We start from the raw sequence: 20,962 nt of genomic DNA, 5'->3' as shown, positions 1-20,962 counted from the left end.
TGACCATTCTCCTGTATATGGGAAAGGATAAACTGTTAGGGCTTGCTATTTTTTTTTTTTTTTGGTTTGAATAAGAATAACAACAGGGGGGAAAAGCATGTCAATGCAGTTGTTAACTTGTACTTGTTTATATAAAAGGCCAAAGATGTCTCAGTTACGTCACAAAAGCTTGGAGTTCCATACGATTTTATTGGATACAGTGGACCCTTGACTTACAGACGGCTTGACTTTCAGACTTTTTGAGTTACAGACTTCTCTGGCCGCAAAATTTAGGTTTGACTTGCAGACTGAGATTTGACTTACAGACCAGAAAAAAAACAAAATGGAACAAAAATGGCCTGTTACGGGTTTAATTGGTTTTCAATGCACTGTAGGTCAATGGAGACTTGACTTACGGACTTTTTGACTTGAGAACTGCCTTCCAATACGGATTAAGTTCTCAAGTCAAGACCCCACTGTACTTGCCTCCCTGCAGCAATGTTGCAGGATTTAAACTGGGTAGGAAGAACCTACCTGGTTCCAGAGGTCATTCAAATCTTAACTTCTATCATTCCCATCAGATTAAAAAGATTAAAGAAAAGAAAAACCCACAGCACCACCTAGCAATGCTATTTAAAATGCTGAAAGGGACAAGGGCCTGCACAGTTATGCTATGTGTTAAATTCCTCTTGCCCTTCAGGGAGTGCTTAGGCAGTGCAAACAAGGGTCAAGAGACATATTTGTTCCATTATCACTGTGACTATGCTGTAAATAATAGAGATAATACTTTATCCCATTGATGTCACTCCATACTGACAACAGAAGCACTGAAGCTGACAGAACACCCACTCTTTTTCAGCCTTGATGTCCACACTGCATCAGCTAAGGCCTTTCTCTGGCTGTAATGCAGGCCACAAAGATGAGAGGGAGCTGCATATGCCCTGGGTCAAACTCCCAGGCCACTGCTGACTGTTCTGAGACTGCTGTTAACTACTACTCAACCTCAAAGGATGGCTGCACCTGCAAGAACCTCTACAAAGGACAAATTCACATAACAGGAAATGAAGAGTTAACACTGCTTTTTTTATATACCATAGGTAGATAAGATGGGATTTTCTTCACTCTCCTGCTTGTTGAGGCAATGTCACTGTTAGTAGGGGAAATAACAGAGAACACACAGGCAAGTGAGTCTTCATCCTGCTAGCTCCCCTTGAGCATCCACTTAAATCTGATGGAGCAGAAGAAGTGAGGTGCAAGGAGGATGACCTGCCACTGACACTGGCTTAAAGCTAATATGGCAGTGTGCTGTGCTGGTATATGCGTTCTGTGGCTTGTATACACTGAAATAGGCATGGAATAGATCTAATATCCAAACAATGCACATGGGCAGTTCTTACAGTCTTTGTGAAAGAAACTTGCTGAATTATAGTCACACAAAGAAAATATAGACTTTTCAGTCCATATATGTTTTAGTCTGGCCTCCAGTTTGCAAGTTCAACACTGGAGTGAGCTATGGAATATTCCCACATTCCCACAGACGCTCCAGTGCTCAGTGGAGAAAGGGAAGTATTTCACATGCTCTCGTCTTTGCTGCCTGTTGGGACTACCAGAAGTCCTGACCAGAGTTTTCAAGAAGTCATCTAGTTATGCTCTTATTCTGCAATAACACTTTAACAAACATGCAAAGCAAAGGCAAATGCACAGAGATGTATATGCGTGTACAGGTGCGCATACAAGCACATACAAGTTGTACATTTTAATGTTTCTTCCTGGAATGTTTTTTTTTTCCTGGAACAAGATTTAAAGTCACAACACAGAATATTTAAACTGTGGTCAATAAAATAAATTTCTCTCCCCATAAAAGAGAAAAGGTTCCACAAGAGGAATAATCCAAAACTGGAGCTTACCCCAATGTGTCAGCACTCGTCATCCTTGGCAGAGGGGAATAAAAAGAAAGGAAGGAGAAAAAGAGAAACAGGGACATGGAAACAGGTGGAGAAAAGAGTACGAAAAGCAGAGTGAAATACTGTTTGGAGAAGTATATGGTCATAACTACTGCCTCAGGCATCTGTTGTTAAGGAAAGCACCTCTTGGAAAGGGAGAGTTTTATTTACTTGATAAGTATTTCCATAGCATTCTTAGGGATGGAAAAGGTTTGAATCTCAGAATATGGGGACAGACCCAGCAAGTGTAAAGGAGAAGAACAAACACAGCTTGTCCACCTTGACAGAGCTAGCCTGTGGAGCTGGGGGTCTATATTGGGTTGGTTGCTTTTTGATGGCAAATCATAAATTATGCATGCAGAGCTGTGTTAAATGGAAGTGGATTTATCTTGTTCCGCTCATTTAACATTCTACATTTTATATGCTCTGCTAAATGACATTGACCACTCCGATTAAAACAGCTCACTGGATGTTTTTCCTGTGGGAGCTTGTTGAAACGGATCTACTGTATGCTCTTGGATGACACGCATTCCCTCAAGCTCATCCAAAGGATTCCACCAATTAAGAGACCTTCAACTTTTGACTGATTATAAAATATAATACTTTTTACGAAATGAAAACCGAGGGTCATACAGATAACTTTCTTTGCTTGAATGCAGGGAATATAACATATACAAGCGGAAACACATGGAGCCTGAAACAAAAGGTAGTAAAGAGGCACAAATTGATTTTATGTCCTAAAAACAAATTCAAATTGCACCAATGTTTTTACTGCTACTCAAACCACAAACGTTGGGTGAGCAGAAGACTTGCAGATCTGTTGTGGATTCAACCTGCAAAGATATCATTCCTTTCTCCCTATGCCCCTCTTTCCCCAAATTCTGAAAGAATGGCTTTAGAAACCTTGAAATATTATCCTCCTTCCAGCTCAGCATTGCACATTATTTGTTTCTCACGTACTCTGTCTATTCATGCTCCACCTACCTTCTCATTGAACAATTTGTAGGAAGTGGACAAAACGTTTCGGTCATGAAAGAACTGCCCTTTCCTCACAGCTATAAAGTGTGCAATTAAATATATCTGAAACATACCGTGTTTTCCCGAAAATAAGACAGGGCCTTGTATTAATTTTTGCTCCAAAAATGCATTAGGGCTCATTTTCAGGAGATGTTTTATTTTACAGTCTTGTCATCTTCTGGTTGCTGCACAATGGTAGAGGGTGGGATTTCACTTAACTAGGGCTTATTTTTGGGATAGAGCTTATATTACGAGCATCCTAAAAAAACATACTAGGGCTTATTTTCAGGGTAGGACTTATTTTCGGGTTAACAGGCTATTTAATTTCCTTAAAAATCTAAGATGTTACCAAAAATCCTTAAGCATAATCAAACAGTATTAACCAAAATGCTAAATGTAATTCAAGCCCTCCCCCCACCCACCATGCTTTTGGAGGTTCACCTTCCAAGAAAGCCTACACTCTCCTGCCCTGAGATAGAAGCTCACTATACTGTTCTACCATGTGCTATGTACGTGTTTCCAACAGGAGAGCAGTTAAGCCAAGTTTTTTGACTGAATGTTGCACTTTGGGTTAAAAGCATCAAACCTGTCATGGTGGTGTAGTTATAATACCTAAAAATCTCCAGAGATAGATTCCCCCTCTCTGCTCTGCCACAGGTCTACTCTGGTTTTGAAATATATTTGAATTCCTTTTTTACTTTAACCACATTAACAGAAAATCTGCAGTGCTGATTGTAAGGTCCCAGTAGAACGAGATGTGCAATTTTAGTTGAATGCTCATGACACACAACAAAAAGAATATGCACATGTACAATGCCATATGAAATAGATGTGTAAATGGTTCATTAGAAAATGCTGTTACATAATGCAAATACTGTCTTTGAAAAAAAAAATAACATTTCATCCATCAGTGACCTAATGGAGTAACTTTGGAGAGCTTCAAAACACTTCTTCCTGTATGCCCTCCTTGCCAGAATGTGCACATAGCGTGTTGTTTGAGAGCCATTTTGTTAGTGAAACATTCTTCAGGGATTGCCACCTTTTTTGTGTCTGAAGCTAATTCTTTGCTAAGAACAACTATCGTATCACATTCAGGTTGTTGTATGCGAACAGAAGTTGGAAGAGATGCTAACTCATACAGCTCACTATACTGTACTGGAACTGGAGGTGATCACACAAAGCCTCTACCCACAGCACGGAAGTGCTGCTTCAAGCAAGGACCGCACTCTGTAGCACCATAGGGCTGGCTCTAGGTAAGTAACACTGCACACAGAACTGCATGATCGCTATGGGCAGAACTATAATCACATTTCCACCTTTTGAGGTTTGGCTCTTGTAAAAACTCACATTGAATTTTATGCACTTCCTATGGTATCTAGCTGATGGACTAAAACAGAAACATTTGAAAGAGCCCTCCATTGCTTGTTAGGGTCCATATTAAATAAAAAATTTCATATACTGTAGGTCAGTAACCAAGAGCATCACGTTTCATACTTCCAACCCAAAGTCCACAATCTCAGTCTTACACACACTGCTCTACACCCGAATCTACACAGTTCTCCTCTGTTCCATTAATGATGCCACTGCCAATTCTGTATAAATACCCAGAGATTTGAAGTATTACTAGAGAAGGGGACAGACATACACATTTCCTAACATCATCGTCACCTACACTTGTTTCCATCTTACAAACTGGCCTCCTGTTTTCATCTTTTTTCCTTTTGTGAAATTCTAGTGTATATTCGTGATGCAGGAGGCCAAACTCATCAATTCTTAATTTTTTCTTGAGTCAAAAATAGTATGTTCATAAACAGCTACACTATGTTCTCTGATATCATAGTATACACATTATCTACAAATAATATTGGCAAGTAGATTATCTGCTTCCCTAGGTGTGCACATAGACCAAGGTGCACATGCCTTTACGTACTGTAATACACAAAAGCAGAGAAAGTAAATGTAAATATATAGATATATGAAAATACAGCAGTATGGACACATACATATGATTCATGTTGCATTAATCATTGTCCCAGAAAGGAAAAGGCACTGAAGACTTTAACAATGAAAAAGGACATCAAATTGACAATGGGGAAAGAAAGGAGGAAAATGAGTTCTATTTAAATGAAAAATAATCCCAGAACACAATAAACCCAGCAGTGCAGACATGTGCATTTTTTACAGTCCTGAAGCATGTGAGCTACTGAGCTGCCGCAACCCAGATATAAAAGCAGCACTGAGGGTACAGGGCAAGAGATGAAAGAGAGAGAGAGAGAGAGAGAGAGAGAGATTAGGAAAAGAGCAGAGAAAGACAGTATAGAAGGAAATGCTAGACAAAAGAAAAGAGAGAGAGAGAAAGAGATGGAGGGTAGAAGAAAGGAACAGTGGCCTCAGCTCCCAAGACAACTGTGTGCATCTAGAGGGGCAGGATCCTTAAAGATGCAGTATTCCTCTTAAAATAAAGAAAAAGCGAAAAGTTAAAACATTGACCAGACACCATTTCAAAAGGGTGAATTGTCAACCCAGAGGGAGAATATTTTGGTGGGGCTTTCTTTGTTGCACTTTCTCCCTCTTGCACTTCCTTGAGCTGTATTTTCTCAGGTTTTTTTTTCTATTATTGGGATACAAACACGCACATGAAGAAAAATAAAATGTAGGAAAATCCCCCCCCCCCCCGCCCTGCCTTCATGCTCTTCACTTAGCAACGGAAGATCACCTATTCTTCTGTCCCTGCCCCAGCTTTTTATATTAAATTTGAAATTCTTAACACTGCCAACATTATATTCCCCCCCCCCCCGTCTTGATTTTAGATCCCATGGAGAAGGAAGAGGAACTGATACAAGAAAAGCATAACTTGTTTGTATCTTCCAAAGCTTTTCAGGCACCCATTTGAGGGAAACGTTTTATTCAAGTAGGAAGAAGATCAGGGGAAAACATTAAAGGTATAATGAGCAGCAAAGTGCATTTGCTGGTAGGGATGGGGAATGGCGAAGGGCGGACTCTTCTCCTAACCTGTCTAGTGAGAAAATCGGTAAGTCCAAAAAAATCTGATTAGGTTTTAAGACCTCTGTCCCAAGACAGGCATTCCAGCTGAGATTTGCATTTAGTCTCTGGCTGTGCAATGATGCTTGGGGAGTCCCTGAGGAGAGCTGTGCAAAGCAGCAGCTCTTTATTTCTCCTTAACTTGTGAACCTTTAAGGCACTCCTGGCAGCATGGTTGCAATGCTGTTTTTCTGCAGGCTCTCATAAAACCGAGTCCCTAATATGCAGTGTCAGAATCAGACCATCTGTCCGCTGACAAACAGTGCTCCCTTAATCTGCTCCTTTTAAGTAGGAAACCTGTAAGCCTTTAAAAGGTTTTACCTAGTGGATTTTCTCAGCCTCCAAAAGCAGGTTCCAAGGTTTACAATTAAGCTCACACAAACTCTGACCAGAACCCTATATCAGTATTATTTATATTAATTCCTGTGCAGACTGGGGATTAGAGCCATACACCAGGATGTCTCCAGTTCCAATCCTGTCTCTCTAGTGCACTCTCAAGGTAAGAGCATATCACCCCATCTGCAATCTCTAACTTGAAGTGTGGAGATTATTGATGGAAGTTAAGTTGCTATTATAAGGATCACAAGAAGACAATGTAGGTCAACAAGTTCAAACATCATGTAATCAATGGCTAGAATAGAGTCCACTTGTGATTAGTTTTGTAACTAGTTATCCCAATCCCTTAACTAGGTGGATATGTGGGTTGCGCTTCTAAAAATTAGTATTATGCTGAATTAAAAATCAATTATTGCAGGCTTTTAAAACAATTCAAAAGTAGCTATAGTACATTTAATAGCTGGGAGGGGGGTGTTGCCAGATGGAGCTTGGCATATACCTGCTGAAATCCCATCTGCTACACAATGATGAAACCTTCATTCTAATTAACAGTCTCATCCCTACCTAGTGAATGATGAAAGAGCAAAAGGACCAGTTAACCACTATCAGCTGACAGGCAATCTGACCCCTGAAGTTCAAGGCTCATGGTTAATCAGCAAGGAGATTAGCTAGTATCTCGTATGTTGCACAGCTCAAGGTCAGACCACCTTTGCCATTGTTTAAACAGTTGGCTAAGCCCACATCTGGCTTTGGTTATCACAGGAGGGCTATGGGGAGGCAGTGACAGCTGCATCACGGAGACGCGGAGGGGTGAAGGAAGTCTTCCATTCCTTTCTCATGGTGATCATCCATGTAAACTACTAGCTAAGTGAGAATTTAGGGTCACTGAACATACTAGTACAACCAGACAAATGGGAAGATCAGGTCTCTGTTTCTTTCATAGTTCATTCAAAAGGAATTAACGACAGCTTCATTGTATAAGGAAACAAGAGAAAAGCCGCTGCTGCTACTACATTTTCCTCTTCAGTGCAATTATTAAAAACACAGGGGCCTGTCCTCCATTGCATCTGGTTGCTCCAGCACAGGCAGAAGTTTCATTTAAAGCAGGTGAAAACTGAAATGCCAAAAGGCACACAATAACTGAAAGAACAGTTCTCACTCTTTGTTTTATAACAGTGCAAGCAAATTTCCCCCAGTGGAGAAGGTATGTACTGCATCTTTAAGGAATAGCAGTGAGGTAAAGGAGAGGAACAGATTGTTGGTGTTTTATACCTTTCGTCTTTGTTGAATTTGGGATTGGCGTCACAGATATCCAGGCTTTTACTGAACATTGTTTTACTATGGCAGGAACAAAGTGAGAAAACAGAGTTACTGATGTGGACATTCATACGAGATTCATCTGATGTAGTCCTTAAAACCCACCCACTCAAAGCTACCCCATCCTTTTTGGGGAAAAAATTTCTCTGAAACAAGCCTTGATACAGTATCTTGGTTGGTGGGCATTTTTGCCTTTTTCTGCATCAACGTAGTCAGTGGGGGAGACATTAATAGCAATGACGGAAGACCACACTCAAAATCTTTAACAATTGTAGTGAAGATTCACTTCATACTAGTTGTGTCCACTTCACAGTGCTTTTTGGACATGGCTTCCCAGACATCAATTACTTCTTAAAGAAATGTTGACACAAAGCAAACTTGTCTTTGTCACAGAGGTGCGCGAGTCGCATCAACACTTCTGTTGAAGCCGCCAATATTAAACAGAGTCAAATGAATGACATTTCTGTTTAGCCACTTAGAATGGCATCTTCTGCAGATAGCTGGTACCCATCCCATCCCATTCTATTCCCCCTCCTGTTACACAGCCTGCAAAGAAAAGCCCAAAGAAGCAATTGATCATGAAGAAGAACCAGCTTTTCCCCTTCTGCTTGATAATCTACTCATTGTACTTCATTATACTTCTTTAACATAAGCTTAATAAACTATCCTAGAAAGCGTGGAGCCTATGACACCCGTCCTTGGGGAAGGGGAAATGCACCATGAACTTGGCAGCTGCTGTGGCATTGATGTATCTTGGGAGAAATGAAAAGCTGACTTTATATATGATAAGCAAGAAGTGAATATACTAAATCCCCATCTCTTCCTGGAGAGCATAAAAAGAAATGAAGTTTAGTAACCAAAAGAACAATAGAAAAAGCAAGATTTTCAGCAAAGGATGCTGAAAACCCAATAGGTGTTAAAATATCCACTGCATTCATCTCCCTCACAGGCTTATTCCCTTAGTAGCAGTGAACAGGAAGTGAAGGGGGATGGAATTTGTGACAGCCAGGCATTCTTAAGCACCCAAGGAACCAGCTAAAACTCTCTTCTCCATACATTTTGGTTAATAATCTGCAGGATTAACCAAGACCAGTACAACAAATACTTGTACACTGCTAAAGTATGTGCCTCTGACAGCCAATAAGGGAATGCACAGTGGCAAAACGTTTTAAGCACAAACGGACAGAAAGCAATTGGTAATAATTAGGGGAAGGATTTCTATGACATCGTTCCCCCCCCTGCAACCTATGTTTGAGTTTATGGGTGGGTCTGAACATGTTTATGAGTAATCTGGTGAGAAAGGCCATATTACTCATAAGCATGTTTGAAATTGCTTATGAGTTCAAATGTAAGTTGCAGAGAAAATGTATAATGTCACAGAAATCCTCCTCTTAGTAATAATTATATAGTACATTGTTTTTTGCAGGCTCTTCTTGGTATCAAAAGATAGCAATTTCATGACGATATTAAGGAAAGGCCAGATTTCTTTCTGAGGCCTATTAATCATCTGTCCTGCTCGGTTTCAGCCTCCTTTCTTCACACCATGGATGCTCACTCCTACATACAGTATTGCAAAATTGTTGATGGCACAGTTATAAAATCCTGTGGTCGTTAAGCACGCAGCCAGTGTATGGAATGCTAGGCACATGCAAGAGAGATTCCATTCAATACATGCACTCTACAAAGAAACAAACTGTTTACGGCAGCAAGAAAACCATGCATAGAGCAAAAAGCACAAGAAAATGGATCTCCTGATGAACAGTGCTTACTAGTATTGCAAGTATACCTAGCTAAGAGGACAGATGGCCAGAGGTGTAACTAGCCATTTTGGCACCTGAGGTAACCAGAGGTTTCTCCCACTCACTCTGCCCTGGTGTATGGGCAGGAATGTCCCCAAGAGAAAGGAGGACAAAGAAGTATTCCCATCCAAAAAGAAAGAGAAAGTTCCTGCTTTCAAAAAAGGGAAAGTGAATAGTGCTAAAAGATGTTGCTGTGTATTTTCCTAACATCAGTACATTTACCTTGTCCTGTTCTACTTATGGCTCTGCCAATGGTTATTCTCCCCAAATACCTCATCTTCCTCAATAACCTTCTGAAATAAACTATGAAAAGAATATGCACCATAGCAGACTAATTTATACGCCTATAGTGATAGACTATATTGGTTTTATATTAACCAGCATGGTCTTCCCCAAGAGACCCCAGAAACTGCAGTCTGTAAGGACCCTGATAATTTAGTGCTATAGATACTTAGACCCTCATCACAAAACTACAGCTGCCAGATTCCCTGGGGAAAAGAAATTACAGTTAAACCATTCATGTGCATAATATAAATGCACCCCCCTCCAAAAACAATGATCTTCTTAAAGGCAGACCAGTGAAGGACGGAGGTCTACAAAATTTTATTTTATGTGCATCATTTGGTGCCACATACTACACTGTAAGCCTCATAAAGTTTGCCCTTCATCTGGAGGTATCTGTATTTTGTTACAGAAGGTTCTGACAGATAGGGTCTCTATCAGATGCACACCATCTCTAGACACTTGTTGGTGTTAATCAACAGACCAAACTCTGAACCACCGGTCTCTTCTATATGCCTTTATCATCCAGTTATGAGGTGTGTACTGACTCTAAAATGTCTAGGTGTACTATGCAACGTTCCTCTTGGACCTTCATGAAACTATAAGCCCCTAATCTATTCTGCTTATTGCCCTTCCTAGTCCATAGCCACATAACTGAACCATTGTTCTAGCAGCTGCTCTCTAACCCAGACATATATTAGCAACAGTCCAGATGTTATTGCCAGCAAATACTCCGAGACCCTAAAATCTAGACTTATCTTTGACTATGGTATGCTCTTCTCAGGGTTTCTGAGAGAGCGTTGTGGCATAAAAATCCTTCTTAACGTTCAGTCGTCTCAATAACTCCTAAAATCTTGCACAACACTTAAAAAATTAAGGGATATGATTCTAATCACACTCAGATAGCAGAAAGACTCCACTTTTGAAGTATTGGCATTTTCCTGGCAATTAACTATGCAACCACTGTTGCAAAGTGAAAAGTGGCAGGAATAGTGCAAGCTACCTTAGTCTATTTAGGATTTTCTTCTTAGATTAAAGAAATGGTATGTTCCCAAATTCATTCTTTCCTCATCTGGTTATTTTCACCTTATTCAATCCAGGCAAACACCTGGTGCAAACAATGTAGCTTAGCATAACAACTTGGAAAATAAAGTAATATTAGAGTTTTTGAAATATTATATTCCAGTCCTGGATAGCTTTAGAGATAAGCAAAATCCAAGACAGATCTAGAATGTGCCTTAAGCTTGCTCATCTTTGGCTCTTCAAAACTGTCCTCTTTGGTATAAAATGCCAGAAGCATTCTTCACCGTAATATTTTTATATACTGTATTTATTAATTATTCACTAACTTACAGGTAACCTGTCAATGCACTTCTCAGAACTAAAATATATGACAGCCGGTCACATAACCATAGAATCAAATGTGGGGCTATTTTGGATAGAATTATTCTTCACACACCAAAAATGTAATTAATGATGGATGTTAGACACATCCAAGAGCTTCTCGTGTTTTCTATCTGGCCATCAACTAATGTTCTAGGGAGCTGAAACATGTATCCATTTTGCAAAGAATGAATTTAGATCTTAAAACTGTAAAAGCACAGACGCTTCTTCAATATATTTCTGAATATTACAAGACCTATGGAATTTCCCTTAACCTATGAAATATTAAAACATTCAATCCCATTCAAAACACAACCAGAAAGCCACAACAAAATGTACTGAAACTATTCCTTCTGGAAATATTCTTTTTGGACATCTGCTTTTCACTGTCACACCCTGAAATGTATGTTTCCTCGGTCAGTGAGAGATTTGCAAGAATACATGTATTATATATATGCATCTTGTAAGAAGTGTGCTTATATTCTAAGGCATGTCCAAGAGTTATGATTTACACAAGTGCTGAAATGGTCCACGCTGCATGCCTTTAACTTGCATAAACCTCTACTGGTACTTTTTCCCCTTAGCATTACTTTGAAATGTAGCATGAGAAGCAAAAGATTAAGAACAGAAGAAAAGTAGTAAACAGAGAAGGCTCCCTGTGATTAACTTCTCTTCCTTCCAAACTCTGCACTCTAATATCTATAGCACCTAAACTGATGCTTTTTTGCCTAGGTAAAAATGAATGTGCCACTACCCCAGATGTTGTGGCTTCTAAATTCCAGGTCCAAGCATCCTACCTTTTAGCTTTTGCAACACCTACCTTTGTCCATGCTGAGCCATTTCAATTGCCCTACGAGCTGGAACTGGAGATCCTCCATCTGTCACACTCAGGACCTCCATTGACTTCCTCTCTGGCCTCCGCTTTCCATGTCTGTTCAGCATTGGAGAGTCTACACGCTTTCTGGGAGGGTCTTTAAGTAAAGATAACATAGTTAACTTAATATGACACTACACACCCTAGATTGCCTTCAGTTGATAATACATTCATTCTTGGGATCCCTCCCTTATTTTATTTTGTAAACTGCAGGGACAAAAGGGCCACAATGGAGAACCCAAACATTAACACTCCTCCCCACATTTCAAAATCTCATGCATAATGCCTCATTACTTCTGCCAAACCAAAACTGCAGCAGGAAGTTTCCTAAAGTGGGTTGCAATGAAACAGACATAGCTTTAAAAGATTATCTGCAGAGTAAAAAGAAAAAAAGTGCTTCCTTTCGGAGAGCATGTTTAATTTAGAAAAAGTTGATGCCCAAATTACATCGTTTCCCAATTGTTTCCTCTACAAAGATATATATTATTTTTTTCATATCAGTTTTCTCTACAAAGTTTTATCTTCCTTTTTGAAACGTTCTCAATACTCCAGACAAGCTGCAAAGTAGAAAGCCAAAGAAGTACATGGCCATTTTAGATAAAGAGATTTTATGCTTTTTGCTTGTACACTTCTCACTTGAACAACAGAGCTTTGGTTACACAGATTTTTTTTCTGCTCACTAACTAACTAACTAACTAACTAACTAGCTAACTAACTAACTACTGTGCCCCTAATCACCCAGAACCTCATGAGATCAACACTGAAGGCATCAAAATGGTCAGCTTGACCTCAAACACAACATCTCTAATTCAGCCTCTAGATCAGGCGGTCATAAGGACCTTTAAGGCTCATTACACATGGAAAGGATAATCCACGCTATGGAAGACCCCAATAGAGAGCACCATTCTCTCTCTGTGTATGGGTATACACACATACGAATCAACTGTTCACGCTTTGTAGTTACATTTTCAGGGCATAAGAGTTATACACTTTGAACTACTTGGGGGTCCAGTAAAAATGACCCTAACATTGTTGAAGGGAGAAGTGTAATCAAGTACTTCCATGTTTGACTGGAGCATCTTTGAAGGCATCCGAAAGGGGCCTTAGCTTGCATTATTCAAAGCGTCAGATCTAACAAACGAGTCCTGAATGTTGCAACACTACAAGGCCTACTGAAACCCATTTTTTTCAGACTACTGCAGATTTGTGTCTCTTATTTTAAAAACTGGGCAGAAAGGTTCCTTCTATTGGTAGGAGGCTTTCAATTCATGGGAACTTTTTTTCTGCTGGGTGAATGGGGAAGGAAATGACATTTCCCAATTCTCCTCTTTTTTGGCAGTCCCCTGAGTCTCCCCAAAATCTGCTTCAGAGCATGTGAAGCAGGTGGAACTCTGGTGTGCAGAGGTTTTTTTTTTTCCTATTTTCTATGACTGGCGCTCAGCTCATACTGGAAGAATAAAACTCAGAAACCACAGCAATGAAAATCCAAATATTTACTGCCAAGGAGTTCTGCAATAAAATATACAAAACATGGAGCCTGGCATTTCTTAATATTGACTGATGCTGTATACAATTTTTACCATATTTGCCGGCGTACAAGATGACTTTTGGGGCCCAAAAACATGCCTCCAAGTGGGGGGTTGTCTTGTATGCCGGGTGCACTTCATTTGGGCTCGCTTGCCCACCAACCCCCATTTCCCTTTTCCTCCTCCTCCTCCTCCTGCCGCCCCCCCTCAGCCTCTTGCCCTCTTCCTCGCCCTCGACCAGAGCCCGCCGCCCTGCGCGTGCTGAGCCAGTGGTGCGCTCGCTCGCCCGCCACCCCTGTTTCCCCTCTTCTTCCTCCTCCTCCTCCTCCTGCCTCCACCCACCCTGGCTCTTCCTGTTGGGGGGGGTCGTCTTATACGGCCGGTCACCTTGTAGGCCGGCAAATACGGTATATTACACAAAACCTCAAAAAGCCAGGAATGAGTCCAGGGTTTGTTTGTTTTTTAAGCAACCTACCCGTTCAGTATATTTTGTGTGTCTACAGAAAAGACTCATATCACACCAAAGAATCCATGTTCCTCCAACAAAAAAGAAGGGACATTCAATTATACCATCTTTTATAGCTTCACTCTTGACCTATGTGGCTATTTGCATCAGTGTACAGTATTTCTCTACTCCAATGTACCAAAGCAATTTTACAGAGATACAGCATAGATAAGAATAAGCATTATTGCACGTCAACTTTTGTGTTTGCCTTCTTTGTAGTAAGGTAACTGAAGCAACATTTTAAAAATAAGAGACATGAATCTGCAATAGTCTAAAAAATGGATCCCTTTAAGCTTTGTGGAATTGCAACATTCTGGAATAATGACACAGAGGACCTTAACCAACTCCCCATCAAAGGGTGTTTGAACCATGAAACTGGGTTCAGTAGAGAGAGAAAAGATTCTGAGAGAAGGAAATCACAAGCATGCAGAAAAGAGAGGTTTTCAAAAGAGATGAGAACAATAGAATGCAGAATTGTGACTTCACTTTCCCTGATCCTTTCCTCTCATCTCTGCATTTGAGGCCACAGTTAATGGCTAATGATGAGACATTCATCAGAAGCATGTTGTTGTTGTTGTTGTTTAGTTGTGTCCAATTCTTTTTGACCCCATGGACCAGAGAACGCCAGGCCCTCCTGTCTTTCATTGCCTCCTGGAGTTTGGTCAAAATCAGAAGCATAAATGCACTCAATTAAACCTCGTTCTACATTCCCAGAGACACTGTTACAAGCAAAGAGCTAAACCTCCTTGCTCTGCTTGCCTTGGAAAAACAAATCCAACTAAGACTTGAATAATAATGCATATGATGAGACATCACACAAGTATGTCAGGCTCAGAGATAAAGGCAGCATATGATGTTTTGTATAGAAATCCAAACAACAGTCTGCTGGAGTTATATTCAACCTCATATGCTCCCTTATTTGGTTTAGTTGGGAGAGATCTTTCTGAGCTGGAGTGACTGTCAATCAATCTGGCAGCAACCAATTGTTCCTTCCCTGCCTCTGATTTCAAAGGGAGCCTCGTCTCTCTGCTTAAGGGTCTCTGATTCCCTCCAATTTAGTCTGTTGGCAGTTATGCAGTTAGTATGAAATTAGAATGCAGTCTGCAGGAGTCTGCTGAGGCCTATTGCAGCAAAGCAGTCATATTTGTACAGTATGCTATTTTTCAGCTATTTAGAACTGTATGAAACATTTTTATATTTTCTCTCACCAGTGTCTCAGAGTGAATTATTGAGAAGCTAATTTTGTGTAAGCCCCTGTATTCTGCTGAGGAGATCACAAAAAGACAAAGACAGAAGATATTAGCCCCCCCCCCCACTTTTTGGATATACCTATTTCATTTCTAGGAGGAAGATCTTCATCCTCGTGACTGGGATATCTCTCCTTCCGATCCAGCAGAAGAAAATAAATCATTTTCTCTTGGTTTTCTCTAGAAAAATAACATTGCATCATCATCACCATCATCCAGTAAAATCTTCCAGTGTTTTGCAGAAAATTAACCCCAACACTGATCTCTTAAATATTGAAACCAAAAGTTGATGCAGACATTATTTGAACAGACTTATCCGTATTAATAAATATTTATTGGAAGCAAGGTGATATTTGGCTTATTTTTGTAGGAGACTTGGAAAAGCTTACTCAAATATGATATGTAGTACATCCTGCGCTCTTCACTGGGCTTTGTATATCCAGCTGCAGATGGAAAAATCGACTTTCTACTCCCACATGAATCTACATGTATAGTACAAAAACTATGGGATGCTGTGTTGAGTATCCTTCATGTTTAGGAATCTAAGTTAAAATAAATTAGGCGCACTTTTCCCAACACTATTTCTCCTGATGGTTTCATTTAAATTTTTTAAATGTTTTATGCTGTTTCATGTTTTTGTTGACTGCTTTCTGATGTGATGTTTTTATTCCTGCTTGGTAGCTGTGCATTAAGGAATATTCTATGAACTCTTTTATACAGAAGAATATTTATTCATAAAACTCCATACATTTTCAGGAAGAACTGTTACAGATACAGAGGAAAGATTTCATCAAAGGACTGGTGTGGTGTAGTGGCTGATAGACTACACTCAAATCAAGAAATCATTACTGGGATCCTTATTTTGGACTCCATGAACTCATTAGATCACTTTAGACAAGTGTGAGCAAGAAGATAAAGGAGAAGAGTAGAGAGAGAGTGAGCCGTCCCCTCAGGTGACTGTAGAGGAAGGAAAAGATAGAGAAGTTGGAAAGGAAGAGGTAGTGAAGGTTATAGAAAAGATGAAAGAGTTAAAGGCGGGAAAGGAGGGGGAGGAGTCAGGAAGGAGGGGAAGGAAGGAGATAGACGTGTTCTTAACTATGGAGGAAGGAGTGAATCAGGGGAGACAAAGAACGTGGTGGTGCTAGAAGAAGAATGGCTAGAGATAGAAGAAGAAACTAGAGTGTTCAAGATCCCACAGAAAGAAGTAGGTGATGGAAGTTGAAACCGTAAAGGAGCAGAGATAAAAAGGGAAGATGGGAAACCTATCATCAAAGGATGAGGACCAGAGGAATGGACGGTCTTAGTGTACCCTTGATGATGGGGTCCTTGGAAGAGGGTGATCAGACCAGGACCAGTTCAACTACATGAGAAGCCGCCCGAAGGAGACTGGTCACATCATCCCTGCTGCGGGTGAGGAGTGGTTGTCTCAGAAGGTTGACAGACCAGGAACGGTTTGGACAATCTTTTTGTTGAAGAAAGGCAATTATGAAGAGACATTACCCTTGTTGTGGGCAGATTTTCCTGTTAATGTTGAATAGGTTGAACCCATTGAAGTTGTAGTGGGGAAAAACCCTAGTTTTGTTAATAAAGAGTTGTTTAAAGTATCTCTTCTCTTGTCATTTCCCGTCAAAAACAAGGAACTGCCAGACACTGACAAAGAACCCAATCACAACAAGCCATTCTTTTCTGAAATTGAGAACCTGCCCAGCACAATGCAGGTGATAACTTAAGTTATAAGGCAGTTGTAAGGATTACAACCAGCTAATAAATATAGAGCATTTTGAACACTTGAAAGCACTATACAAATGTTAAGAATCATTAAGGCCATTCCTTGATCAGGATAACCTGGCTATCATAATTCATGCTCTGATAACTTCCTGCTTGGGCTATTGTGGTACACTCTATCTATGGATTCCTTTGAAGATGGAGCTGGTACATAGTGCCATTGGCTGGGTACTTACAGGATTATGGGAGATGATTATATCACCCCTGTTCTGATATTTCTGCAGTACCTGCTGCTAAGGCACCAGCTCCAACTCAGGATGTTAGTTATCAGCTTACAGTACTAATAAGTCTAAATATTGAAGAGTTTGGGGCCCAGTGTCTGAGAGAACTGCCTTCCCTGATACTAGCCATCTTGCTTCAGGATCACCTGGGGAGGGACTGCTTGTTGCGCTTCAGTGTAATGAGGTCTGTTGGGCTACCACACATGGCAGAGCTTTCTTGGTAGTGGCACCCAAATTCTTGGAAAGCTCCTCCATTAGAGATCTGATTGTGGCCCAACACTCCTATCATTCAGATGCCACTCAAAAACATATTCTTCTGCAGTGCAAGGATAAGAATGTCTGGGAACAATCAGACAGCTGCAAAGGTGCACACTTGCTCACACCAGAGAGGGTTGTTTTAACAGGAGCGATCTGTCTTAAAGTGATCCTTCCATCTTTCAGGGAACTACTACAGTCTCTAGCTCCTAAAGTAGAACCCCTAAAAAGCTCCAGATTGGGCATAGATCAGGGTCAGGCAGCAGCAGATTTCCCCACATGCTGTGTGAACACCAGGAAATAGATTGCACTAGATCTTCCACAGGTGGTCAATATTGTGATCTATTTCCCTGTGTGATCCCATCTTGTGTCAAAAACCCTTCTTTAATATGCAAATACAGTAGTGTTAGTTGTTCTGTTCTCTACTGTTTTGAGTGTCTCTTCTCTTATATCCAAGTGGATCAAGTCCCCCATAGGACTGAAAACTTACTCTTCTGATAGCAGATCTTGTAAGAGTTTATTCCTGTCCCGGAAGCAACCTAATGAGTGCATGCTATCTAAAACATCTGGATCAATGTCCTCCAATGAGGGGAGCGAACGAATCTGCACTTTTCGAGGAACTGGTTGTTCTGGTTCTGGCTCATTCTTACCACCTCTGCAACAGAAGAGGAAAAAAAAAGTAAAACCTAGTAACATTCATAGCAATTACGCGACTGTATAAAGGCACCTATCACTCCTCCACAAGTTATATTTTAGTTTCAGAATTTTGTAGGAGGTGAAAATCTTCACCACTCTGTGCTCAGGGTACCAAACTATGGCCCTGCATATGTTTTCAGGCTGCAACTTCCATATTTCTTTACCATAGGCTATGCTGACTACTAAAGATGAAAGTTGTAGGCCAAAAATATCTGAAAGGCTACAGCACCGGCTAGTGTAGTAGATTCAACATTTTAAAGAGTAGCAGCTGTATATACCATGTCAGAAAGGCAACAGAACTCTAACAGTGAAGTACTCAGGGGTTCTTCTTGACATGGTTCGTATTGTGCAATCTTCCTGCCTCATTCATGTTTGTCGATCTCTCGGCAGACTGCCTCTATTGTAATTACAGGTGCTGACCCACAGGAAAAAAAAATATTGGGATGCATATATACAAGGCATGGTTTTGCTTACTTAATACATCTTTGTGAGCTATGAAAAGTCATGTCTCCGAAGCCTCAACTGAAAAAGTGTGTTCTAGGAAATGGCACATACCAGTGCCTGTAGATTCAAGAAAGGTTCTCTGCTTTCAGTATTATGTGTTCAATTTTAATTTGAGAGAACTTGTTCATTTTATAGGTTGGTATTAATACAGATACCCCAAATAGACAGTGATTTTTGAAATTATTGTACAGTACATTATCCTGTTTTCAAATATAGTGGTTCAAAATAAATGATGGATCACATACTCCATTCTGTTCAGACAAGGGCCATTCCAAGAAGGCAATATTAACTTTATGTTAGTGTTTTGCTATTGGTTGCTAATATTTCGATTTAGCAAGAAAGGGGCAGAGCCAGCTTACTTGCAGAAAATCCTTATTATGGGTTAGAAGAACTGCTGTGTTACTCTAATAAGTGGAATAACTACAGACAATAAAGCCTGTAGAAAAATAAAAGAAAATGAATAAAAATAATTGGTGAAGCATTCAAAATTGCATTTGTTCACTGATGGAATGTGAAGTCCAATATATCTGCAGAGTACCATGGGGCAGGAGAGTCTTTTTCTTAAAATATGCCACTAATATTATTAGCAGATTCACATAGACGTACACTTGGAAATATTGGTGCCATAAATACAACGCTCATTTGACATGGAAAAGCCACCAGAATATTTAGCAAAGTTTGCTTTTTGCTTCAGCTTTGTTTTATGGGCTGAAATCTTGTTGCTCAGTGTAAAAAGTTGCACCAGATTAGGTCCACTGAATCAGTGTGGATTAGATGTGTGAACTGATTGGTTCATTTCACTGATTGAAATGTGCCCTTTCTAGAGCAACTTACTGCACAAAGCAGCAGGTTTTCAGCCAGCAATTAAGAAATGCCAGAAATATATTTTCTATATTTTTAAAAACAACAATATTGTGATGGATAACATTGAGTTAAATCTCAAAGAAAGAGGGTACTCTACACAGAACTCTGACAGCAATGATTTAATCAGAAGCCAGTTGGCCGAGAAGCTTTAGTTCTGCTAAAGTTTCTCTGTGGTTCCCTATATTGGGGTTTTAATGTTAAATTATTCCCTACAGGTCAGCTTTAAGACAGTTTCCCAAATGGCAGCAAAAGTCTACTTACATATACCATATGTGCTTCTGAATGTGTTCTAGCTACAAGGAAAGAGAGAGAGAAGGAATGAGTACAATGCAAAATGGTAATTGCCCATACTATTTATTTATTTACTCCTTTTTATATCCCGTCTTTCTCCCAATGCAGGGACTTAGAAGGGCAATGAACTGTTAAAATGTGCACATCGATTTAAAATCCCAATACATTAGTATATTTATATTAAAACCCTATTAAATGTATAGGAATCTTGAAACATCGCCAGTTAAACAAATTTAAAATATACAATAGAAACAGAATATGCTGCATCCCATGGTAAAAACATCAATCCTGTTAGAGCATTCACAAATCAAAAGCTAGTTTAAAGAGGCAGGATGGCAGAAGGACAGTAAGAAATGGCCAACTCAGCATTGTATGGAAGGAAATGTACAGTGGTGCCTCGCATAACCGTTTAACGACAAATCCGCATAGCGATCTATTTTTTGCGATCGCTAAAGCAATCGCATTGCGATGTTTTGAATGGGAATGTTTTTAGAACAGCTGATCGGCGGTTCCAAAATGGCCGCCGGGTGCCCAAAATGGCCACCACAAGCGTTTTCGTGCGCTGCCCTCGCTTACCGAGGCGGCAAAAATGGCGGCGCTATGGAGGATCTTCGCTTGAACTGTGAGTTTTTGCCCCATAGGAACACATTAAACGAAGGGGTTTTTAGTTCTGTTTAGCGACGATTCCGGATAGCGACGATTAACATCGCTATGCGGGGCACCACTGTAATAAATTAGAAGGAGCTACCAAAAACACCTTCACTCAGGTCTTCATCAAACATGGTGCTGGAACAGAAAGAAGACCCTCCCAAGAAGATATCAGAGACTGGAGAGGGTTGATTATATAGTGAAATAAAGTATTTGAAATTGTCACGATTAGAGATGAGCACAAACTACTGGCTTGGCGGTTTGTTTCCCGTACAAACAGCTGGTCTGCAGTTCTGTACCCTGCCCCCTCCAGCAGGTGTCCACTCAGCAGCCAAGCCCGGAGGAAATGGATTGGCAGCCAGTGAAATTATTTTTTTTAAAAAAAGAGGGGACAAACTCCCCCTGTCCAGTTCCCAGCATAGATCATCCAAGTCAACGAAAGCTGTCT

General features: G+C 40.3%; 1 protein-coding gene across 24 annotated transcripts in view; it reads right to left on the bottom strand.

Moving 5' to 3' along the window:
• Positions 1 to 20,962, bottom strand: part of BRSK2 (BR serine/threonine kinase 2) — a 536,847-nt gene that overhangs the window by 55,477 nt on the left and 460,408 nt on the right. For 11 of the 24 annotated variants that reach the window (XM_020788805.3, XM_020788806.3, XM_020788808.3 and 8 more), the window contains 6 exons: positions 19,837 to 19,868; positions 18,002 to 18,166; positions 15,333 to 15,430; positions 11,919 to 12,069; positions 7,590 to 7,655; positions 1,887 to 1,910 (listed from right to left, as the gene is read on the bottom strand). In XM_020788805.3, the coding sequence (XP_020644464.3) occupies positions 1,887 to 1,910; positions 7,590 to 7,655; positions 11,919 to 12,069; positions 15,333 to 15,430; positions 18,002 to 18,166; positions 19,837 to 19,868 (536 nt within the window). The remainder of the gene's footprint in view (positions 1 to 1,886; positions 1,911 to 7,589; positions 7,656 to 11,918; positions 12,070 to 15,332; positions 15,431 to 18,001; positions 18,167 to 19,836; positions 19,869 to 20,962) is intronic. The other 13 variants (XM_072985649.2, XM_020788812.3, XM_020788813.3 and 10 more) reach the window with 3 other exon arrangements.

The sequence above is a fragment of the Pogona vitticeps genome, chromosome 1, assembly GCF_051106095.1.
Source record: "Pogona vitticeps strain Pit_001003342236 chromosome 1, PviZW2.1, whole genome shotgun sequence".
NCBI lineage: Eukaryota > Metazoa > Chordata > Lepidosauria > Squamata > Agamidae > Pogona > Pogona vitticeps.
This window is presented reverse-complemented; position numbering and strand designations above follow the sequence as displayed.